Raw genomic sequence first — 26,603 nt, 5'->3', positions numbered from 1 at the left:
ATACACAAGTCACTGCCTTCAAAATAATCCAACAATGTTTTAAGAAATGTATAAATTGGACTTTCTATCTTTTCTGAAGCAGCAACCCAACATATTTTTAAGGGGGAAAAAAGGAATGATGACAAAGAATTGCAAGTGATAAATTCCCACTTCTCTCCAACGCTTTAAAACAAAAACAAAGGAAAACAAAAAACCCTTTTCTTTCTGATTAGAAAAGTATTTGATGTTCAAAAATAAATAAAAAGCCTGTGTGTGCATGTGTATGTATGTTTAGCTATGTCTCCAGAAAAACAAATCTAGAAATGAAATGCCCTGAAATACTTACCAGATGTTAGCTACTGTTAACAGTTTGGTATGTATTTTTCTCTAGTTTTTTCCCTGTGTATACATAACAACACTCTACAGCATGTTTGCTCTAATGCATACTTTAAGCATAATTTTCAATGTTTACCAACAACTCTTCTATATACTTTCCTAAAGTTATTTTCTGTGTAATTATTTAATTTATTATTTATTCAATATCTGTATGTATGGGAATTAAAACAAATATCCCTATAGTTTTTGTTTTTCTTAAATTGGTTTGGCCAATTTGAGTTGTAAGAAAATAGTGTATTCTGTTTAAAATAAAATTATGTAAGTACTAATTTCTCAAAAACAAAACCAAGTAACATGCACAAGCAAAACTAGAAGCATATTAACCAAAACATTTTTATGTTAACTATGATTACCCCTGGGAATGATCAAGTCATTTTTATTCTTCTTCATGATATTCCATTTTTTTCAAATTAAAAAGACTGTATAACATTTGTAGCACATTTAAGTAAATAGTTTTATACTTAGTTTATATTAATATTTTACATTTAACAAAAACTCACTTGGGCATGAATGCTCCATTGGCTAAGGATGGTTCGTCATCATCCAATCCATCAAAGAGATGTGACTTGGCTGTGCCTGTTGTTTGTAAAGCCTTTGGTCGGACTCTGGTGGCAGGGCGGGGTGTCAGTTTATAATGAGTAGGTGTTGTGAGAGCCTTTTGGGCTGCTGGATTTGTTGGTTTCAATCTCTGAAAAGAAAAAAAAAAAAAAAGACACTATGAATTCATCTACAAAACAGAAACAGACTTGCAGACTTAGTAAACAACCAACCTTATGGTTGCTGGGGAAAGCAGGTGGGAAGGGATAAATTTGGGAGTTTGAGATTTGTAAACGTTAGCCACTATATATAAAAACAGATTAAAAAGAAGTTTCTTCCGTATAGCACAGGGAACTATGTTCAATATCTTGTAATAACCTCTAATGGAAAAAAACATATAAACGAATATATGCATGTATATGCATGACTGGGATATTGTGCTGTACACCAGAGACTGACACATTGTAACTGACCGTGCTTCAATTAAAAAAAAATCATAATACCAGAGTTCAAACTTCATCTCTGCCATTCATCTACTACATACCTTTTGGAATCTTGGCTCCCAGAACACCCAACTTTGTATATATGTGTGAATGCTAGTGCGAATGCTAACTGAACTGCCTATTTCTCTATAATTGATTTTTATTCATCTCTCCAGACCTCACTTCAATGGGTTTGTCTGATTTGTTTAAAAATGTAATTGAGATACTGCATTTGAAGTGCTTTGTAAATCAAAATGTACTAACAGAACATATTAATGTACTTTGTGCATTTCTCTCCATCTTACAAAAGAGAGCAGCCTGCAATTGTTTTGTTTTCTAAAACAAAGATAATATTTATATTCATTTTAAGAAAATATAATATCAAAAATTCCTAAGCCTAATTATTTTTCAATTAAACCAAAAATCTTATGCTTCAAGAAAAACTGAGGCACAGCCATGAATGTACAGGTATGATCTTCCTAACTAGACAGAAAACTCTCAGATAAGAACTTATTTATTTTCATTTTGTATCCTTAGTGCTGAACACAATGACTAGCAAATATTTAGGGACCTAAAATTATGTTCCTTGATCAGGTCAACATATAATTGTCATCTAATTACAGCCTATGTTTACACAGCACTTTAAAAAGCACTTTATTTTTTTAACCATAAATTATTTCTTAATTAAAAAAGAAAAACTCAAGTATAGTCAGTTTACAATGTCCTGTTAATTTCTGGTGTAAAAAGCACTCTAACTTCGTATTTTGCTTCTCATTAAATCTAGTTACTGGTTCAATTTAAGGACCAGCTGAGGTACTCAGCCATTAAAAAGAATGAAACCTTGCCATCTGTGACAACATGGATGGACCCTGAGGGTATTATGCTACATGAAATAAAATGGAAAAAATAGTACACAATTTCACTTATACGTGGAATCTAAAAAAACAAATGAGCGGGGGGAGGGTTTAGCTCAAGTGGTAGAGCGCATACTAAGCATGCACGAGGTCCTGGGTTCAATCCCCAGTACCTCCTCTAAAAATAAATAAATCTAATTACCTCCTCCCCCCAAAATAAAATAATTAAAATAATACAATAATAAATAAAAAACAAATGAACAAACATAACTCAACAGAAATAGTCACAGATACAGAGAACAAAAAGGAGGTTGCCAGAAAACAGCAGAGTGAGGGGAGGAAAGAAATAAGGGAGACTAACAGGTACAAACTTTGAGTTGCCAAATAAATGAGTCATAGGTATGAAATGTATAGTGCAGGGAATATAGTAAATAACTATGTAATAAACTCATTGTGGTGACAGACAGTAACCAGACTTATTATGGTGACTGATTCTGAAATGCATAAAAATATCAAATCAGTATGTTGTGTAACAGAAACTAACGTAATGTTGTAGGTCAATTACACTTCAAAAACAAACAAACCCACAGACAAAGAGATCAGATTTATGGTTACCACAGGCAGGGGGTTGGAGGATGGGGAATTAGATAAAGACATTCAAAAGGTACAAACTTCCAGTTATAAGATAAATTAAGTACTAGGGATGTAATGTACAACATAATACAATTAACACTCCTGTAGGTTTTATATAGGAAAGCTGTTAAGAAGACTGTTAAAGAGAGCAAATCCTAAGAGTTCTTATCACAAGGGAAAATACATTTTTCTCTATTTCCTCAATTTTCTATCTATATGAGATTATGGATGTTCATTAAACTTACTGTAATAATCACTTCATAATGTATCTAAGTACACTATGTTGTACACCTTAAAGTTACACAGTACTGTTTGTCACTTATATCTTAATAAAACTGAAAAAGAAAAGAACAGGCTGAGGACTAAATGAGATGATATAAATGACTGAATAATAATTTCTATATACTGAGCAACTTTAATTCTGAACACTGAACAGTAATGCTATTCCCAGTTTATAGATGAAACACACTGAAGACAGGCAAAAAGAGATGCCCAACATCTCATACAATGTAAGTGGTAAAACAAGGATTAAACAGACCAAAGACTACTTTTAATGCCACACAAAACACAGTGAGCAGAAGATCATTTCTAAAGCCTAAGAGATTAAGACAAAGTTATACAGAAATTAGGAGAAAATATTTTTAACTTGCCACTTGAGCCTTAGTTTGTTCAACTATAAAATGTGGATAGTATCTGATGACAAGTCTCAGCCTTCCTCTCCTGTGTAATACTCATTTCACTGGTTGTCATGCTGCCTTCTAGACACAAAAATAATTTATCCTCTGGCTTGGTAAGAGCATAATGTGTCATAAAAACTTAATTACATCCAACTTTGCTTAGGCTATATAACTAAGAAGCTGCATTCTGACACTGAGTTTCTCCTACTCTGAGAGCAGATTTTATAGAAACATCCTATATTTACCTCTTCTTTCTTCTTAGGGTCTGACATGGGATTCCGGAAGAGAGGAGAGTCTCCAAAAGGTGAATATGTCAGACTGTTGATGTGCTGTTGGAGAACAGCCTGCTGGGCAGCAGAGGCATTTGGATCTGTCAAAGCTTTTTTAAAAAGAAAAGAAAAAGCAAGATGTTAGTTCAAGGACCCAGTGCTTTGAATCAAAGAACTCAAGACTCTTTTTGGTGATATACTCTTCAAAATGTTCAGACTAACTCAATGGCATTACTGGTGGGGGCAGGCAAGCAAAGTGCAAAGAAAACCAACAATCAAATAAACCAAAGGCCAAAGATACAAGGAGGCATTCCATAAGAGACAACACAAGTAACATTGTACTTGGGTGTTTTATTGCTAATAATGATAGAAACGTAAATCAAAACAACCTTGAAGAAATATTTTATATCTCCCTCATTATCAATGTCACAGTTGTATAAAAAGGGATGCAGTCTGACTTCTAGGCAAATTGGTTTAATCTGTCTAAAAGTAACAATATGACAGCACATAGAGCAAGTATTGTTTTTATATTTTTTAACCTAATAATTTCAATAATGAAAATTTAACCCAAGGACGTAATTAAACTAGAAAGAAAACAAAGAAATGTTTGTAATTTTTCCTGAACATTATCTGTAATAGTCAAGACTTGGAAACAACCTATGTCAACATTAAGTTAACAGTTGCAAAAATCATGATTCATCAACATGGTGGATTAAGTAGTTATTAAAAACACCACTGTTTTTACAGTGGAAATAAGTATCTTTGATTTAATTTACTAAGTAAAAATTCCAGAATAAAAAATAATAAATATACTGAGAATATAGAGGAAGAAGGGCCGCAGACAAAAAATGAAAACGGCTGTTAAGGGATCCCTGTATTTATTATTTGCATTTGGTATATCCATATTACATTTAAATAAAAATTAAAAGGAAAACAGATGACCCCATTAGTCTAATTTTCTTTCAAAGTGTAAGAACAACCATGTCATCAGTCACAGACAGGAACAATGATACACAACTGCACACAGTAAAAAGAAAACAACAAAAAATCCCACAACTATCTGCATTATACCTTGATTGATAAACCTCTCTGCAAGATAAATTATTTCAAAAAATACTGATAAAAAATTAAATCACACTTTAGTTATTTTAGAAACAAAAATACTTTTCCCTTTATAAACATTTAAAATAAGGCTAAAGCCAAAATATAGTAAGATAATCCACATTAAAGGAGTGTCACAAATAAAACATTTTGAAAAATCTAATAGGGGGGAAAAGACACAACAATCACAGGACAAACGCCTAAAGTGAAAAAAAAAAGGTAGGTTCACTTTAGTCAAATTAAACTTTCTTAAAATTTGCTGTATGTATTATATATTAAAACACTACATTGATATTTAAGGAGAGTGCAAATTTGCTCAGGACTGTGAAACTCAGAACAGATGTTGATTTAAAGATCATATAGTACATCATCTGTATTCAGAAAGTTCCTAAACCCAATTTAAAACTACTGGAGAGAAAAAAATATAGAAAAGTAGCTTTTGGTACATAGTGCTACAGAATAACATAATGGTCTGTGGACTACTCAATGAGACTAAAGAAAACGTGGATATTTTTAAAGAACTCTAATATTCACTATTCAGTTTGTTACTTGACAACCAATTATACATTAAAAAGAAAATACTGACCAGCACCAGCTGATCCCATCATTTCACAAATACAGGTCACCTGCCCTAGGCTTGCTCAAGTAAAAACTTCCTTCAACAAATCCAAACATAAAAAGTATATGAGGATGTTTTTATTTTTGTATGTTTAAATATGAAATTTTCTCTGTGTTAACTATGATTTCAAAATATAGAAAAGAGAGCTGGTAAGTTAGCAAAACTAAAAGAACAAGCAAGCATAAGCACTAGTATAAGCTACCATTGGTGTTATATTCAGTTCTGGTCATAATAATTTGAAAGCATACTGAAAAACCACATCATAACCAAATGATTAAAGAGATAAGAAAGAAGTATAAAAATCAAGTATTCTGAGAACAAAAGAAACTGATGATCTCAAAGAAAGGCAATAGGATTATCACAAAAAAAAAATTGTAGGAGAATGATTTTGCTTGGCTTTGGGAGGTAAAAGTAAACCACTGGGTGGGAATTCTATAACAGCAGGGTTTGGTTTCTAAACAACCTAAATAAAAAAATGGATGGGACTGACCTGTAAGGAAGCCACCATAATTGAGGCTTTTAAGACAAGCAAGGGGCTCCCACAAGTTCTAAAGTACTTTCTAAGTCTTGTGATGCAAAGATGTACATTTTAAAAGTCAATACAATGACATTTAAATGGGCAGTAACACTATTGTATGAAACTGTAATATCAAAGTTGTGTGTCAGGAACTTCTAATTGGCTTTGGGAAAAGATGGATTGTTAAAAACCATTCAAAAGGCTATCTAAGTGAAAATGGTAGGTTATGATATTTATGCTACCTCCTACTGAAATTAAAATTAAGGAAAAGAATAATAATAGAAAAAACTAAGGAAAAGAAATAAAATGAAAACATAATTTTTAATGATACAACTGATTCTAATTTTCACACAGAAGTTAATCAGAATTCTAATTCACCTCTGCTACCTCCAAAGACCTAATTAAAATCTATAGTTAAAACAAATTAAGGTGGGTAGGGTAATGGCTCAGCAGTAGAGTGCATGCTTATAGCATGCATGAGGTCCTGGGTTCAATTCCCAGTACCTCCATTAAAAAACATTTTTTTAAATTAATGTATCTAAATAACCCACAATGACAGAAAATAGGAAGGTAATAAACGAACAGATGAGAAAATGTAACAAATCTGTAGGGGAAAGAAGTGGACAGAGTGATAAAGCATGAGAGAGTAAACTATACTTTAAAGAGTACACTCAAAAGGGATTATAGCCAAAGGAGGGGAATATCCGCTTGAATCCCAGAAAGGTTAGGGATTCAAGAACACTAAATTTGATGAAGTGAGACTGAAAGTAGAAGGGGAGAAGAACTAATGCAAAGTATATATACAAAACAACTACCGCACCCTGTCATCCTAATCCCTGATGCTCAACAGGTAAGTCAAAATAGCAGAGAGACTGCCTCTGATGAAATCAAGTTAATTTATGAAATGAATGAGGGCAACCAGTTTGTACTTGAATCATCCCAGAGTTTAAAATGTGGCATTCCAACATTTAGAGGATCTGTGGCTAACAGCTGATTCTTGGATTACTTATCAAGCGAAACCTACTGATGAAAAAGCTCTACCCAGATACACACGTTGCTGGTGAGATTTTTATTATTTTATTCTTAAATATGAATGGAAAGTATCACTGAGTATTAAAGAGTAGGATCAAAACAAAAATAAACCTGAAGATTTAAAGAACAGAAGAATCCTAAAACAAAATTTTAATGCCAAATAACAAATTCAGAATTTCAAGAGTAAATTGCATCTAAGAACTGGATACTTGAAAAGAGGAACTTCCAGAGAATAAGAAAGAATTCTTCAGTCAAAAACAAAAATCCAAAAGATGATTAAGAAGAAAATTAAAAAAAAACAAACAACTCTTAGAAAGTAGAAAAATTGGTGAAAAAAGCATACATTGAGACAGAAAAGGTGTAAGCAAATCACTGAAATTTCAGAACAACGGAACAAACCTACATGCTTGTGGGAGTAGAAGGAACAAGTTTCAAGAATCAGAAAGGCATCAGACTTCTTATCAGTAATGGTTAATGCAAGAAGAAATACAGTCAAAGTTCTGAGGGTGAATTATTTTTACACCAGGATTCCGTAACATTAAAGTATGTGGAACAAATGAAGATGTTTTTCAGAACTGTAAGTAATCAAAGTTTACCCTTCATATACATTTAACTTGAAGATATACTCCAGAAAACTTAGGAAACAGATAAAGAAGAAAACTCTAACTAGGACACAGCAGATCCCACTGAACAGACTTGAAGGGAATATCCCAGAGCAAGGCTGAAGACTTAGGGAGTAATCAGAGTTCATACTGCTGCAGGAGGACAGAGAGATCCAAGAATGAGGTATCCAGGGTAAAAGAACTCTGATAACCACCCTTAAGAATTTGGACTAGTTTAGGAAGGAGATAAGGACTGGTAATGCAAGAGAAAAAAAGAATTAGAAGTTCTAGGAGAAAGAAAAAGCTGTGTGAGAAAGGTATACTTGGCTAGGTAGCAATGTTTTCATGGTTATAAAATAAAATGCTGTGTTCACTTGCAATTTTAAAATTTTCTTTAGTAATAATTAACAGAGAGTACCTTATCAACCTTATCAATACAAAAATATAAAGAAGGCAAAGAAATAAGAGAGAGAGAAGGGTAAGGAAGGGCACTACTAGCCTTACTTGACCAAGGGAACTAAAGAAATACCATCTCCCAGTTGAAAGAGTAAGAAAAGAATGTAAAAACATGACTTAAATTTACAAAGGTTCTCAAAATGTGGAACATGGATCATGATAGTATAGGAAATGAATTTAATGGTATAGAGATTAACTTCTTCGTTTCTTCCTTCTTTTCCTTTCTTGCATCCATCCATCCATCCATCTCAGTTACCCTATTTTTGCCAAGTGATAACAGTTTTCTATTTTTGGTAAAACAATTTTCTTACAAAAACTATATATTTAAGTTATAAAGTAACTTAATTTTAAGTTAGAAATAATAAAGGTGGTAGGCAGATACCACAAAAACTGGGAAGGGGTATTCAAATGAAAGTATGAAAAACACTTTAATAGATAAAACTAAACTCAGGGAATTTAGTAAACAAAGCAATACTGGGAGAAGTGAATAAAGAACAGAGGTGATAACTGAGCTAAATTCTCACCTGCCATTAACAAGTCAAATACACGTAGACTTAAGCAAAACACAGCAACATAAGCACATCATTTAGAGATATGAAGTTACATATACACCAAATGAATTAAAAGTTGTTAACAAAAGGGGTTTCTTGGGGGAGCAGGCCTGGGAGTGGGGAAGTGGGGAAGGCCAGGATCTATTGTAAGTCCTTAAGCACTACACGATTGTTTAATGACCTGTGTATGTGTACCGCTTTGATAGAGATGGGATAGGGTGGGGTGGAAAATCAAGTCAGCAAGTTAAGTATTAGCAAGAAATAAAATGAGTAAAGCCTTCTAAAGTGACTGACACTTACCTACTGAGGCCTGGGGGGCTCCAAAGCCCAAAGTGGCTGTCGTAGTATTAAATCCAGGGGCCCCAAAGGCTCCTGTACCAAGAGGCCCTCCAATCTTAGGTTGGTTGTTCCCAAACAAAGATGCCTGTCCAGCACCAAGAGCTATGGAGACAAGAGGAAAGAAAAGCGCCACAGAAGATCCTTTGAATGTGATGCCAAAGGTCAGTTATTTAAAAATATAAAACATTTGGAAACTTCATAATAACCACTCACTTTAACCAAAAGCTAACACAGTAAATGCTAACTATGTGCCAGGGACTGTGCTGAACACATTATATCACAGACAACCTCTCTGTGCTTCAGTTTCCTCAACTATAACGTGAGATAATAATACATAGCTGAGATATTTATGCTAAGATTAAAACGAACAAACACATATTAAGCATTTAGAAGATGTCTGGTAGATACTAACATTCATTACATATTAGCTAGTATCATCTCATTTAATCTTCACAAGCCTGAAGCTGGAACTATTATCCCCATTTTACAGAAGAGAAAATGGAGAGTTTAGTAATTAGCTCAATGTCACAAATGTAGTAAGTGGTGAAAGCAGAGTTCAAACCTTGATGCACCTGATAATACAGCCAGAGCTCTTAACGGCTACTCAATAGTAAAACAGATTTCAAAAGAATTTTAAAGTGGTAGTTTTCCTTAAATTTCAATATCTGCAAATCAAAATACTCAGCTGGACCAATTATATCATATTTTTGACTAACATGCAGGCTACAGAAAAAACTAAGTCCAATAAATCTTCTTTGAAGAGCAAAAAGTAACATTTTCAAGTATACCACCTCATGAAAACTATTTCAGACAGTTTTTTTAAAAATAAAAAGCTAAATGCCTTGTGATGAGGCTACTACACAGATTCAAGTTTCAGCATGAATCAGTGGATGGAATAAAAATATATTTTCACTAGGAGGTAACCTGTTGCAGAAACCTATATTTTAAAGCCTAATGAATTTTTAATGGACCTTGTTGTCAGTAGTGATTTTTAAAGTGTAAAATGGGAAGAATTTAGTTTTTTAGAATAAGTTAAAGTTATTGGCATAAATTAAAAACATTTTTCCACCCCCTCTCTCCTTAAAAAGTTATTGGCAATTTGGAAGATCTGAACATATCAATGCTTCTTGACAGAGATATGGTTTATCAGGAAAATCACTTCAAACATTTATTTGGAGCACAAAAAAATCAAATGGAAACTGCTTTGAGATCTCAACCAAAAAAAAAAAAAGATAGGAAGTTTATAATAAGAAAATGCATACTAAAATTAGTGAGGGTGACTACTAAATGGACAAAACATACCCTGTCTAACCTCATTAATAAGATAACAATTTACCAATAGGATTATTTCACCTTGAAAAGCCCAGCTTTGATAGAGGGATTAAGACTTCTTTTAAAGTTCCAAACCATTAGAAATTGGTGAAAATTTCAAGAAAAACTATTATTATATTACACCTCAAGGACATAATTTATAGCAAAAATTTCAGGATTCTTCCGCCCACCCTCAGGGAACAAATACTTCCTTACTCCCCAAACAAAAGCTTAGATGTAACCCGAATACACAAAATGGATAAAAATTTCTGTTCTAGATGGGTGTGTATTTGCATTAGCCCTGAAGGAAGAATCATGAAACAGTCTAATAATCACTGTATTTTAATAACCCATAAAAGAAAAAAAATGTGTTTTATCCAGATCTGTCTTATATTATGCACAAATGGCTTTTTATGTTTAATCAAAGGACTTACTAATAATACACAAGTTGAGGGACATTCTGATGTATGATAATGTCAATTCATGAAATGTACTGTAATTAGGACTACTTGTAGGAGTCTTAAGGAAGAAATATGGGTACACCATGGTAATCGTGGTCCTAAAAACTCCAGGGATGCTCAAGGAATAAGTAAAAATGGTTATGTTCCTTTGAGATCTTCTAATAAATGTTAATTTAATTTTATCTATAATCTGTATTAGCTTTGGATAGATTTTTCTGTGTATATCTTAGCACAACAAACTTTTACTAGATACACCCTTAAATTTATTATTGCTTCATAGAAAATTTTAAGAACTAAAATTTCTTAATATTACTAAAAGACTACCAAGAAAATGACATACTACTGATAGTGCTAATGATAGTTAATATCACTGTGAAACAATAAACTGATGCACCCATGATTTAATGAGCGTTCCTTAGTCTGAGCATATCAGGAGAAAAAAAAAAAAAACCTCACATGCCAAAAGATAATTTAAAACATTTTATACTAAGATTGGTCACTTAAATCTAGTATACAAAAATTTATGTATTTGTACGTTTAAGATGTCTATAGTCTATTACTCATGAAGTACCCAAAGCTTTGCCTATGTTACATGAAAATGTACTTCTATTGAGGTATGAGTTGAATCTCTATCACTTAAAACAAGAAATTGTACAGGAATATTCACTTAGTTAATGCCCACCCCAAACAGTCCAAAGCTACAATTTATTCTACTTACAGTATCATGAAATGCAGAATTCATTAATGTGGGTATTTATATACGACAATCTCAGACACATTTGTCTCAAAGTCACAAGTCTGCTTTAGCAGATGTGATCATCAAAGAACTTCAATAGTGTGCTCAGTGATTCACTACCCCATGATCTATTGATAAAGCTGGGGGTGTAAAATTCTTTATTAATTGTATGACTTTTAGTTTATATGGACAAGGCATGAATTAGGAATATATAACAGCAAAGAAAATGAGATTCATTGTCTGTGAGGTACAACTGTTGAAGGAAAACCGAATATATTCAAACAAAAAGGCTGAGATATTACATTACTGTGGAACAGAAGACACAGCATTAGGGAAAAAGTTACAGAACACTTTATAACCTTGGACTATAGGAGAAAGCATTGCTAATCATAACCCACAAGACTCAAGCCAAAGAGGAGAGAATGACAACTATGATCACACAAAAATAAAACTTGTACATGAAGATACCATAAACAAAATTAAATGACAAAGACTAATGAAATATCTGTAACAGATACCAGAGTAGCATCCTACCTGGACTTAGGTTTATAGTTCATAAGTTATCTAGTCAAAACTACCTTGAAAAAGCCTATGCCAAAGCTATTTTTTTTTCCTTTGGGATTAGGAGAGAACACTGATATCAGATGTTATATTCTGCTTAAGTTTAGGAATCACACTGTACAAAAAACTAGAGCTTTTCTGTTTTTATTTCTTGCAAAATATATGTGGTAGAATTTGAATAAGCTCAAAAGCTCAAAAGGAAGTTTACCATACAACCAAAAGGAGTTAATATCCACTATATATAAAGCATTCTGGAAAAAAAAAAAAATCAAATATTATAAATAGAGAATTGAAAGATTCAAATGGCCAGTAGACATACACAAGGTTATCCTTCACCAGCAATCAGTGAAGTGCACAATAGAACATACCAACTTCCACTATCACGCACACACAAAGATGACAAAGGCCAACAATGTGGAAGAGTATGGGAAAATGAGCCCTTTTATAAAATATTGAGCAAAAATGTAAACTGGCATTCTTTTTGGAAGGCAAATTAAAGTTAGCAAGACTGACCAAAAGTCAAAATAGTGTAATCTTCTGACATAATTCCCAATTCTAAGTATCAATCCTATAGAATCACTACCACACACAAAATTATGTAACACAGATGTTCAGTACTGCATTGCTAACATCAAATAACTCAAATGTCCATCAATATGGGAAAAGCTAAATAAATTATGATGTATGCAGGTACTCATGTATATACATGCATGTTTACATACAATGGAATACTAAAACAGTTATTTTTTAAAAAATGAGTTAAATCCACATATACTGCCCCAAAGACAAAATATATGCCAAAAATGTCATGGGAAATGAAAAAAATGAAACAAGGCAGTTGTTTTCAGTTTAAACATTTTTGACTGCAGTGCATAATATGAAATACACTAAGACCCGTAACACACATACATATAACTAAAACAAAAGTTAAAATAAATCAATACTTAATCTTGCAATGTAGAATGTTTTTTAAAAATTCTAGTTAATTTTTTAAAATGCTGTTGCAACCAACTGCATTAATATTACATCCAACTGATACATCTCAGCCTTTTGTTTAAAAAGTAGGCTATGGCTTCCTTTTAAGAGTATCATAAAAATTCTATATAGAGAACACATATTTGTACAAACATGTGCATGCATGTGTATGTATGTGTGTATATATATATATATTTATCCATATTTGAAAAATGTATATAAAGGGGTTTAACAAGATACATACCAAACTTTCAACAGCTGTTACTTCACTGCTAAAAAATGTAGACTTTTTATGATATTTCCATATTGCCGAATTTTAAAAAAAGTAACTATATCTTTTATTTTTAAAAGAAAACAAAAGGAAATCACTCATAGAGTACAAAATGAGGTTCTATTAAAAAAGGAGAGGGATACTGTCCAGATAGCTTTAGTTTGTAACTAATTGACCAAATCCATGGTCAGATGAATTGATGAACTGGGCAAAACTATATTCTTAAACTACCTTGTTGAAATGTACAAGCACTTATTCATTTTATGACCACCCCCCCGCCCCGAACTGTTTAAAACAGCTGGGCAGGTAGAAGGGACCATGTCTTCAAAGGCACTGAAAAATAATTATCAACAGCAGGGTTAGAGACAAAGTCCTGACATTTTAGCACTATAAAAAGGTGAAAAGAACTGAGAAGTGTGCACAGTCTTTGCAAAACCTCAGCATATTTGTTAATTATCTCACCATGTTCTCATACTCCTGCACTACTATTGTGGTAATAAAGCTTAATTAACAGTTCAAGGTCTCAAATCCCTGTTACAAAGAAAACACAGGGGAACTTAAAGTTAATAATGTCATCATACTGACAAGTCTCACATTAAATGCTGAAAATCTCAGGTAGACCAGGACTATCAGAGGACAAACATTTTGTAGAAAGGGAACATACAACCTCTAAGGTAAATGTGACAGTGTTTTAAAACCTAATAAAGTACACGGGAATGTTTTATAAATCCATTTGTGAAAAGGAAATGCCAGGCCTCTTATTTCCACACATATGATTAAACAGAGGTCTTCAGTTCCAGCAATTAAAAAGGCAAGTTGTATCACTTCCTAAATCTCGTGGTACAGTTCCTTACCTGTTCCAAATCCTGCACCAAGCCCAGTTCCCAGAGTCCCAGGTCCTGGCTTACTTCCAAAAATACTATTCCCACTGGTATTTGTGCCGAACCCTGGAAGGACAAAAGAATGAGTGGACTGTACTTCAACACAACTTTCAATTTCCTGTACAAGGGAATTTAAAACAAAGCAGTCTGACCCTAAGCTTCACATCCTTTCAGTTATTGATACTTAGAAATCCTAAATGGTAGGCTAATTTAACCCTTTTTTGTTTGTTTAATTTTGTTAACTGTAAACAGACGCCACAATCTTCCTATTAATTATATTTCAGACTTGAAGTATCAATTCAATATAGGATAACACCCAATATTAAAGCAGAATGATTGTGCTTGAGCTTGGGGAATTTTTCCTTTGTAAGGCTCAAACTATCCATTTTATGTTTCATGTTGAATTATTAGAAGAAAAACTAATTCCCTCAAACTTATGACAGTCAACAAAGACACTTTACTGAAACTAAAGGTTCTTGCTAAGAGAAAATTACCTATAAAAATCTCTACAGCAGCTTTTGTTTTGAACAGATGGACCCTGTATGAATAGTAATGTATGACTGATCACACATGAGGAGCTTTAATGGTGTCAGACTCACTCAGCTCATAGGGGTACTCAAAGATTCAGCCAGCTGGTATTAAAAAGAGAAGATAATCTATGAATAACTTTCCTTGAGTTGAACTGTTTCATTATCAGAGACGATGGAGAGTTGAACAAACTATCCTCCTTCACTATGACTCATCACTTAGAGAAAATCCTGTGATTCCCCTCTAAAATCCACCAGTCTCCCCACAGACACCTACACATCACATCACTGCTATCATTTCTCTTTCCTTCAGACATACACACAAGAAAGTTTCTTCAAAACAGCTAATGAAAACATCATCAACCTCTTTTGATAAGGGAGGGGGCAATCATCATTGGCCAGCAAATTCTGTTTGTGAAACACCTAAAGTCTTTTTAAAAGACATCATGGAGGGGAACAAGTTCAAAACATAACAGAGAAAACAAAGTGCCTTGGAATATATGTCAGTATCACAAACTAAGAATATTATATTTTGTCATGCCAATATTTGGATTATTTCTGAATGAAAAATAAAAAATATCAAGAAAAAAAGGTAAATAATTAAACAGTGTGAAAACATACTTCTAATTTAAAATCCAAGCAAGTAATCTGACGTAATCTCAATACATTTAATCCATGCATTCATTACATCTTTTGTGTTAATTAATAAGCTATGCTACAAAAATGGAGCACTGCCTACTCAAGCACAATCAATTTTCTTTAAAGAAAAAACTAGAAAATGTACTTAGAGATGTTCCTTTTCTTTCTGAGTTAGAATTTAACCAAAAAGGATCTTCCCATAACAGTAGAAAACGAGATACTTGTGAACTACCTCAAACCCACAGGAGGGAATTAAGTCCCAACTTACACTGTTTATACCACACATTTCCTCAGATTCTTACTGACAATGGTTTATCAACTCTGTTATTTCAAAACAATTTTAAATTAAAATTAAGAACAATTAACTAATGGTCAATTAATTTACGACAAAGAAGCTAAGAATATAAAGTGGAGAAAGGACAGTCTCTTTAATAAACGGTATTGGGAAAACTGGACAACCATATGCAAAAGAATAAAACTGGACCATTATCTTACACCATGCACAAAATGGATTAAAGACTTGAAAATAAGATCTCAAACCATAAAACTCCCAGAAGGAAGAATAGTGGGTAAGCACTATCTTGATGATGTTTTTGGATTTCACACCAAAAGCAAAGTCAACAAAAGAAAAATAAACAAGTTGGACTATATCAAACTAAAACAGCCTCTACACAGAGCAAAGGAAACCATCAACAAAATGAAAAGGCAATCTATTGAATGGGAAAAGGACATATAAAACAAATTTCTTCTGCATAGCACAGGGAACTATGTTCAGTTATCTTGTAACAACCTTTAATGAAAAAGAATATGAAAATGAGTATGTGTGTGTGTATATATATGCATGACTGGGACATTATGCTGTACATCAGAAATTGACACATTGTAACTGACTATACTTCAATTTAAAAAAAAAGACATACAGATGGCCAACGGGTACATGAAAAAATGCTCAGCATCACTAATCATTAGGGAAATGCAAATCAAAACCACTATGAGATATCACCTCACACCTGTCAGAATGGCTACTATCATCAAAAAGACAACAAATAACAAGTGTTGGTGAGAATGTGGAGAAAAAGGAATCCTCATGCACGGCTGGTGGGAATGTATGAAGCAGCCACAATGGAAAACTATATAGTATGGAAGGTCCTTAAAAAGTTGAAAATAGAACTATCGTAGGATCCAGCAATTTCACTCCTGCATGTGTATCTAAAGAAAACAAAAACACTAATTTGGAAAGATAGATGCACCCCAATATTCACATCAGCATTATTTACAATAGGCAACACATAGAAGAAATCTAAGTGCACATCTATAGATGAATGGGTAAAGAAAACATAGTGTATACATAACATGAAATATTATTCAGCCACAAAATGCAATGAAATCTTTGCACTTGTGCAACATGTATAGACTTTATGGGCATTATGCTAACTGAGTTAAGCCAGACAAAGACAAATAAATAAATATGATCTTACTTCTTTGTGGATCTAAAAAACAGCAACAACAAAAAATGAGCTCATAGATATAGAGAACAGATTGGTGACAGAGGGTGGGTTGATAGATGAAATGTGAGAAAGGGGGTCAAAAGGTACAAATTCCTAGTTATAAAACAAGTAAGTCCGGGGGATTTAATGTACAGCATGGTGACTGTGGTTAGAAATACTGTACTGCGTATTTGAAAATTGCTAAGAGTAGATCTTAAAATTTCCATCACAAGAAAAAAAATGTTTACCTACATATGATGACAAATGATACCTAGACTTATTGTGGTAATTATTTCACAACATATACAGATATTGGACCTTTATGTTACATACCTGAAATTAACATGCTATTTGTCAATTATGTCTCAGTTTTTAAAAATTAGCTTAAAAAATCAGATGTTTATATATACAAATAGCTCAACTGTTCCCTTAACCACGTAGCATGAAGAATCAACAACGTATTACCCAGTACTATCTTTACTATTTTCTCAATAACCAAAAGACCTTCAACCTCTTTTTTGTCTTTGATTTTTTGGGGGGTGCAGTAATTAGGCTTGTTTATTTATTTATTAATGGAGGTACTGGGAATTGAACCCAGGACCTCATGCATGCTAAGTGAACACTCTACCACTGAGTTACACCCTCCCTACCACCTTCAACCTCTTTAAACTGTTGCTCACAAGTGTTGACATCCTGCCTGTAATTTCTCTCCTGTAACAGTCTCTTTCGTTCATTCAGAAATTCAGACACTGTCATATAATCACTTAATCTTAAACTCATCCCTGTTAGGAATAATTATTAAGAAAATGAACTGATGACTCTAAAGAATGACCTAAGGATGTGGGAACATCAACTATAGCAGGTAACCCGACCTTTAACTGTGCATTTATCACCACCATAATGAAACACAATTCCATACTGGGTAACATGCCACTAACAATGACATAGTGATGCTACAAATCTTTGTGCAACCTTATTCCATTTCCAGATCTGTTATATGACTTTTTCCCAAATCAGAAGATTATCTCTGCCACAACATCAAAGTTGACAGTTTCCTAAGACAACAGGAACATGGGTTGTGGGGTGGGATATAGCTCAAGTGGTAGAGCACATGCTTAGCATGCATCAGGTTCTGGATTCAATCCGCAGCACCTCCTCCAAAAATAAATAAATGGATTAACCTAATTACCTCCTCCCTCAAAATAAAAATTAAAATAAAAAAAAAAAAGACAATAGGAACATCAAAGAGAGACTTACTTAGATCTGGATCCCTCTAGGGTAGTAATGGAATGATAAATTCACCCAAGGATAAAACAAAACTTGCCATCTGCAACCCCCATTTGACTTATAAGAAGTGTTTCCTGTTAGGGTCCCACTTATTCATTCTTTAATTCATTAACAGACTTTTAGTGAGCACCTACTCTATAGCACTGAGGATAAAAATTAAATAAAGGACAATTCAAATTCAGTACGTAGGTTAGTGAGGCATATGAAATAAATCGAGAGTTTTCACTTTCAAATCACTGAACGTTAAGTACAACATTTATACAACAAACAAAATCTCCAAACAAATCAGAAATTTGCAACCATGGAGTAACAGCAAATACATTTCAGACCAGAAAATTTTATCAAGTATAGCCCCTACAAACACCTTGTCAGAGAGAAAATATATTTAATCCTGAACATAAAGTATGCTACAAAAAAAAAAAAACAAGAAAACCCCATGCATTTTCAAATGGAGCAAAATTAGTTCCTAAGGGGCAGAAAAAATCAGACATAAGATGGTTTATGAACTTTCAAAGGGCCATAGTACACATACAGATACACAGTATACATGTGGTATTAAAACCTTGTGGGGTGAGAAGATGATTAAGGGGAAAAAAGGCCTACAAATGCTTCGTGGGGAAGAGGAAGTGATAGTGATTTAAAAAAAGGTTGAAAAACACTGATTTAACCCTTAAGTATCTTTCCCATCTTATTTCATAAATAAGAAACAAGTGCAAGGGGGTGGGAAGGGATAAATTAGGAGTCTCAGATTTGCAGATAATACTACATATAAAATAATTAAACAGTAAATTTTTACTGTATATCGCAGGGAACTATATTCAATATCTTGTAGTAACCCATAATGAAAAAAGAATATGAAAAGGAATATATGCATGTATATGTGTGACTGAAACATTATGCTGTATACCAGAAAGTGACACAGCACAGCGTTGTAAACTGATTAAAAAAAGACGAAAAAAGAAACACGTGCACAAAATTGATATTCATGCTAATCAAGTCAACTTCCTCAAAACCATTCTTTCATAGAGTAGAGCCGAAAAAGAATTATAGATAGAATGATAATCATTACTAGGAGTGAATGAACAACACAACAAAAGGGATTATAAAAATCAAATTGAATACATTAGTTCAGGAATTGGTACCTGACAAGGACCTATCTACCTCCTTCACATAGTTTATATTTCCATGAAAACATATAACCACCCAAAGAATGCTTAATGTAGACTCTTCCTCCAGTACAAGGTCACTCAAAAACTCACTGAAAAACTGTTAACTGCTGACCTATGGCAAATGACCATATGTTTGTACTCAACTCCCACTAGACACGCAGAGCCTAATAATGTGTCTGGCACATGAAATCCTTAACAAACACTTTAATTGCTATTTCCCTTGGTAATAAAATGAACTTTTCATATCTGATTTAACTCACATTATGTTGAATTTATTTAAAAACTTACTTAGGTAGTTATAAAAGACATTTAAAATAATATAATAATGTTTCTAGTAAATGAATTAAAAATGTTCCAGCATATCTCTGAAGAGTAGTTTGTTTTTCTGTTATTCAATCTTATCTGTATTTTACAATTTTTTTTCCAATGAGCATGTATTCAAAACTAAAACTTGCAACTATAGGAAAACTACTGAATAAACCCCCAAATCAGAGAGGCTTCAACTTTCAATGAAAATCATCAAATCTCAAAAAACAAAAAGTTAAAAAAAGAATCATAAATCTTATCTGTGCACTACTTCCCTGTTTGAAACCTGGTCTAAAAGAATGTGTTATCTCAACCAAATGTGTTTCACTTATGGTTTCTCAATTACTGGTGAGATAATCCAAAGAAAATGATGTTTTTTATCTTGAAAGAAATCTATCTTCATTAGAGAACCAACATTCTGTAAGGTACTACTACTGCTACATGTGCTGAATGCCTCATTTTATCCTAAGTAGGCAGTCAAGAGAATATAAATTAGTTAAGGCAATTTACATCTCCTCCAGGCATCTCAACCCACGATCTTGATTTTAAACCTTTCCTTCTGGTACCTCACATCAAGCCACAGCTTACCTGAGAATTTAAAAATATTCCCAGTCATATGAATCAGGAGAATGATGTGTGGTATAGTCAGTGTAACTTTAAGAGAGTCAAACCTGCTTTTTATATGTACCAAAATTGGAAGTGTTTGTATTGGTTCCTAAAGTCAGGGTTGGTTTGTTACCAAAGAGCCCGCCACTGGTTGTACCAAATGAAGGAGCACTGGTTGTGCTGGTTCCAAATGAAGTAAGCTTGTTATTGCCAAACAGGGTCTAAAAAGAACACAATATAGGAAAATTTTAAGTAGTATAAAGATACACCCTAAACAGTAAACAGAGGTTACCTCAGGTATACTGGACTGGGTGTGGGGTAAGGGAGAGAAGACACCATAAGTTTTATGAAAAAGGTATGAATGAAGATGAGTAACAGCTATCAGAAAAATATACTAATCTGAGTAAGAGTAACCATACACAGAATGCTCCTAGCCTGAGAAGTTGACGGTAACCCCTCAGCAAACATAACATTTCAGTGAAGAAAATAATAAGGTAATCAAGTATTTTTTTACCTGGTAACAGAAATGTTTATCATGCATTTAATTTGCCAGCATAAACAGTTAAAATAAAATTTAAACATGCTACAACATGGATGAACCGTCAAAACATTATGCTAAGTGAAAGAAATCAATCACAAAAGATGTGATTCTATTTATACGAAATGTCCATAATAGGTTAAATCAATAGACAGTAGGCCTGAGGTGACTCTGAGGGAAAATGAGAAGTGACTACTAATGGGGACGAGGTTTCTTTTTATGGTAACAAATATGTTCTAAAATTGACTGTGGTGAAAGTTGCACAATCTGTGAACATGTTAAAAATCACTGAATTTTAAACTTTAAAAGGGCGAGTTTTATGGCAAGTAGATTATATCCCATAAAGTTGTTAAAAAAAACAAGAACTTTCTGTAGCATTATATAATTTTCTCAATGTCTCATCTCAATTAGCTGCCCAAACAAAATTAAGAAATAACAGATTTAAATCTCCACAAAAACAACCACACAATTTGGGGACTTTTTCTTTAAACTACAGTTCAAAGCTTGCTACAGTGGGTACATAAAACAAACTGGCTGTTTTGTAATGATTTTCATATAGTTTCTTTAAGTGGTAGTACAGAAGTTACTATTATTTTTAGGTCAAGTACATTCCTAAATAGTAATTTTTTTTAACTTAAATGACTTAAAGAAAAATTTCAGTGAAGTGTCCAGGAGCATCAAAATCTTGAGAATACCAACAATTTTAACAACATGATCACCACCAAAACTATTTAATTCACAAATATCAAACCAACTCATGACCCAAAATAGAAGTTAGAAATAGGAATTAAAAATTATCTGATTTTAAGAGCAAAAGCATCTCAATTTAGACTTGACAATTTAAACTAACCAACTGGAGTGACATTTTGCTATCAGAAGAAAACTGCACACAAGTATTGAGGCAAGGAAGTTTAAAAATACTTAAAAGACAGTCAGATTTTTCTTAGAAATTCCTCTAACAGATTTATACACATCTTCAAATTACAGTCAACTGTAACAACCTACCGAACCAACAGCACCAAATCCAGTATTGGTCTGCCCAAAGAGACCTGTTCCTGTTCCAAATGCTGTCCCCGTGCTGGTGTTTGTGGCTGTCCCAAAAAGACCTCCTGGCTGTGAGGCTTGGGTTACTCCAAATAAACCCTGCAAAAGGTAATCTAGATTACAAGATATCCTACAATAGTCAACTGTCATTAAAAACCTTAGATTAATAATAATAGATGCCATTTTTCCAAGTTCATGTGACACATTATGCTAAATATTTTACATAGGACATTTCTTCACAACAACCCTGAAAAACAGCCATTTTCCAAAAGAAAATAAAGCTCAGAGCAGTTAAAAACTTGCTGAAGATGTCAGAGCTCCTGATTGGCAGGACCAAAAATTCATATCTATATCTAAGTCTGATGAGTTCCAAGGTCGTGGACAGCTATAAAGACTTTACACTAACTCTTGTGCTCTACAAGGTAATAGGGATGCTACCCTGAAAACAAAAAGGCATGACAGGGTGCTTCATTTTCAGAGAGTTATGCCAAAAGAACTTATTAATACTGAGCTGGGAAATGGATTTTGAATCAAATAACTGAAAATAGTCATATTAATTTGGACAGAGGCAGCAACATAATGTTAAAAAGTCTTCATTCGTTACGAGAAAGTACACACATTCCAAATAAGCAAAGTTTGTATCATCCATTGTTTAAGAAGATTTTTTACGCATTAGTCAACAAAAGAAAAATATTGCACTCATGAACTACAGCTGAACTGAAAATTCAACATGGTGTTTTAAAACAGCTTTACTGAGACATAATTCACATATCATAAAATTTACCTATTTGAAGTGGACTATTCAGTGGGTTTTTTCTATGTTCAGCATTGTGCAACCATGCCCACTCTCCAAATTTAGAACATTTTTATCACTCTAAAAAGAACCTCTAAGCTCATCAGCAGTCACTCCCCATCCCTACGCAACCAACCACTAATCTACTTTCTGTTTCTATACATTTGTCCATTCTAATCATTTCATATGAATGGAATTATACAAAATGTGGTCTTTTGTGAATGGCTTCTTTCACTTAACATGTTTAAAAGGTCCATCCATATTATAGCATGTATCAGTACTTCATTCCATTCTATAGCTGAATAATATTCCACTATATGCGTATGCCACATTTGTTTATCCATTCATCACTGATGGACATATGGGTTGTTTCTACCTTTTGGTTACGCTCGGTTGTGTATAAGTGCTTGTGTTTTCATTTTTCTTAGGGAAATATCAGGTGTGCAATTGCTGGGTTATATGGTAACTCTATACTTAACATTTTGAGGAACCACCAAACTGTTTTTCCAAAGTGGTTGCACTATTTTATATCCCTGTCAGCAATGCATGATGGTTCCAATTTCTCCAAATTCTTGAAAACACTCATTATGTTTATACGATATATGTAGATATATACATATTTTCTTGTTTATAGCCTTCCTACTGTGGATATGAAGTGATACCTCACTGCCATTTTGATATGCATTTCCCTACTTACTGATATTGAGTATCTTTTCATACACTTATTAGCCATTTGTGTATCTTCTTTGGAAAAATGTCTACTCAAGTCTTTGGTCCATTTTTTTTTAATGGCCTATTATTGAATCTTAAGAGTTCTTTGTTGTTCTGGACACAAGTCCTTTATGAGATATATGACTTGCAAACATTTTCTCTCATCTGTGGGTATTTTTTTTGCTTTAACTCACAAAAAATTTTAATTTCGAAGAAGTTTTATTTTTTTCCTTTTGCTGCTTTTACTTTCGGGGTATTATTTAAAAAATCATTGCCTAACTCCTCTTCCTCTGAGTTTTAGTTTCACCTCTACATTTAAACATTTGATCCATTTTGAGTTAACTTTTATATTTACCACAATTGTGTGAAGAAAAGATTCTCATTCTCTTCTGCATTTGGAAAATCATTACCCCAACACCATTTGTTGAAAAGATTATTCTTTCCCTACTGAGCTGTTTTAGTACTCTTGCTGAAAGTCAATTAACTGTGAGGATTTGTTTCTGGACTCTCACTTGTATTCCCGATTTATGTGCAGTACTACCTTATGCTAGTACCACACTGTCTTCATTACTACTGCTTTATAGTACGTTTTAAAATTGAGAAGTGCTCTAGCTTTCTTCTCTTTCAAGATTGTTTTCGCTCTGCCGGATTCCCGTCTATTCTTTGTTGAGTGTTTTTATTATGAAATGTTGTCAAATATCTTTTCTGCCCCTAATGAGGTGACAATATGGCTTTTGTCCTTTATTTTATGGTTTATTACATTAATATGAAAATATGTTGAACCAACCTTCCTAGGATAAATCCCACTTGATCATAGTGCATAATCCTTTTGAAGATTTTGGGTCTATCTGTACTTGTTTTTTTTTAAATCAGGCAAAGTATCACTAATTGTAAGACCAAGTAAATTCCAAGTATTCCAATCAATAAATCATACCTCAAATTAATCTTTAATTTTATACTTCCCTAAAAGAGTCCCTAAAAATAAACTGGTAATGATTGTAAACACTTTATCTTTTATTATCTGGACAGAAGTAGTAATTATCCAATATGACTATGAATATTAGCTCTCCCTTCTTTATTTTAATGAATTAAACTTCTTTGCTTGACTCTGCTTAAGAGAATGAGCGGAAAGAACATTCTGAAATGTAGCCTGTAGTTTATAAATATTTTCTCCTATACTCTATTGGAGGGCTGGAGTCAATGTCCTAAGTTATAGCTTCAGGATGGCTAATTCAAGGACACTAAGCAGCTCTTAGTGTTAAGAAAACATGCTCAGAAGGGGTAAGTGACTTGTTTAGCAGCTTCTCATTGAACACAGAGTAGAGCCTGGACTGGAATTTATGTCTTAATTATTCGAAGATTTTGTCCTCTTTACATACTGTCAACCCTTCAGAACTGCAGTAGCGATAGAACTTGTGAGTCTGACGTGATTAGAAGCCTTAAGTCTACAAATAAGGCCTGTTTCCTTACCATGGTGTTGGTGCTTGGCTGTCCTAGTGTGCTAGTATTACCAAAGGAAAAGCCAGTGGTCTGGGTGGTTGTGGCCTGGCCAAATGGTTTGCTGAAGAGGCTGGTAGTCTGCTGATTTTGTTGGCCAAAGAGACCACCTGGATTTGTTCCAAATCCAGTCGTACCTTTCAAGAAGAATGAAGAAAAGGAAAAATAAATCGGGGAAAAATACCCAACAAACCTCACATTATCTAGATACTGCAATAGTCTATGTTACTGATTAAATATCTCACTTACCCTACATTTATTCACTACTCAAACTGGATAATCACTTCCTTTTCCATTCTTCACCCAACTCTTCACCCAGTTCCTACACTAAGACTCTGACCCCAAGAATCCCGGCTGGGCTAAGTAATCTTCCTTTGTGAGCCCATAGCTTTTGTCTATTTTACAAGATACCACACTGCACTTAGAGTCTATGTGTATATTTTAACCTTGTTAGATTAAATTTTCTTGAGAACAACGGCTTTCTCTTCATAACAATATATCCAGCATAGAGTATGGAACAATAATGATACTTAATAATGAATACATGGCTAAACTAAATCACAGAATACCAAAACTGAAAAGAATATAAATGCCACTTAAATATGTATTCATTTGTGTATTTGTGTGTGTATATATATCTCTATAGAGGCTACCAAAAAAATCTAACTTTTGCTTATTTCTACAGAGGCAAACTGGTGGCTAGGGGAAAAAAAGAAAAGACCCTCAGTTACCTACTTTTTTTGTGTTTCATGAACTTTATACCACATATATGTATTACCTTTGCAAAAGTAGTATTTTTATGAAGTAATTTAGTAATCATCCTAGACTTTCTTCTTCCACATCCTATATCAAATCAATCCAACAATTCAAACTGAATTCAAACATTCAAACTAGGTCCAGAATCTGACATTTTTTACCATCTCCATAGCACTATTCTAATCCAAGCCACCAACATCTCTCATGTGGATAGGGCAACTGCTGATTTGTTTCCACTCTTGCTTCCTTACAATCTACTCTTAATATACCAATCTTTTGAATGATCCTTTATAGATAATCACATGACTTTTCTTTCTACACCCTCTAATGGCTTCCCAAATGAAATAAAAATTCAAATATTGACACTGGCTCACAAAGTCCTATAAAATACAGTGTTCCTATATCCTCTAGTACTTCCCCTTGTCCTCTCCTCTTTGGCATAAACTCAGGATTTTTAGACTTCTAGTTTCCACTAGCTGGAATGTTCTTCCCCTAGAAATCTGTACAGCTTTATCCTTCACCTTCTGCAGGTCACTGCTCAAATGCCACCTATTAATGAAGTCCTTCTTAACCATATGTAAAATTCTATTTCTCTTCACATATATACCAGGCATTCCCTACTCCTTCAGCATCCCTGAATCACTTTTCTCCATAGCACTTAATCCTAAAATGACAAATACATTTTTACTTGTCTGTCCCTTCTCAACATGGCCCAATATAATGTCAAGTGCTTACTAGTTCCAAAGGCTGTTTTGTTCTGACCATATGCAAAACCTGAATTCGTGGTGGAAGAGCTGAAGAGTCCTGCTGCACTGGAGGTGGCGGGAGAAGACCCAAATAAGCCAGTCGCGGTACCTGCTCCCACCTGGTTCTGCGGGCCTTTCCGGTTGGCCTGATAATCCTCTAAACGAAGTTCCTAGAGTGAGGCAAGACATATTCCAAATTAATATGCAGCCACAAAAATTACTTAGGAGACTAAATACTTGAGTTTTGTGTTCAATTT

General features: G+C 33.6%; 1 protein-coding gene across 5 annotated transcripts in view; it reads right to left on the bottom strand.

The window, feature by feature from the left end:
- The window catches only part of NUP98 (nucleoporin 98 and 96 precursor), an 81,663-nt gene that overhangs the window by 36,118 nt on the left and 18,942 nt on the right, over window positions 1–26,603 (bottom strand). For 3 of the 5 annotated variants that reach the window (XM_074372515.1, XM_074372514.1, XM_074372516.1), the window contains 8 exons: window positions 26,336–26,516; window positions 24,818–24,981; window positions 21,805–21,942; window positions 20,344–20,482; window positions 14,214–14,306; window positions 9,006–9,146; window positions 3,804–3,937; window positions 876–1,063 (listed from right to left, as the gene is read on the bottom strand). In XM_074372515.1, coding sequence (XP_074228616.1) covers window positions 876–1,063; window positions 3,804–3,937; window positions 9,006–9,146; window positions 14,214–14,306; window positions 20,344–20,482; window positions 21,805–21,942; window positions 24,818–24,981; window positions 26,336–26,516 — 1,178 coding nt within the window. The remainder of the gene's footprint in view (window positions 1–875; window positions 1,064–3,803; window positions 3,938–9,005; window positions 9,147–14,213; window positions 14,307–20,343; window positions 20,483–21,804; window positions 21,943–24,817; window positions 24,982–26,335; window positions 26,517–26,603) is intronic. The other 2 variants (XM_074372518.1, XM_074372517.1) reach the window with 2 other exon arrangements.

The sequence above is a fragment of the Camelus bactrianus genome, chromosome 10 (genome assembly GCF_048773025.1).
Source record: "Camelus bactrianus isolate YW-2024 breed Bactrian camel chromosome 10, ASM4877302v1, whole genome shotgun sequence".
Lineage (NCBI taxonomy): Eukaryota > Metazoa > Chordata > Mammalia > Artiodactyla > Camelidae > Camelus > Camelus bactrianus.
The sequence above is the reverse complement of the archived record's forward strand: the minus strand, read 5'-3'. Positions and strand labels throughout refer to the sequence as shown.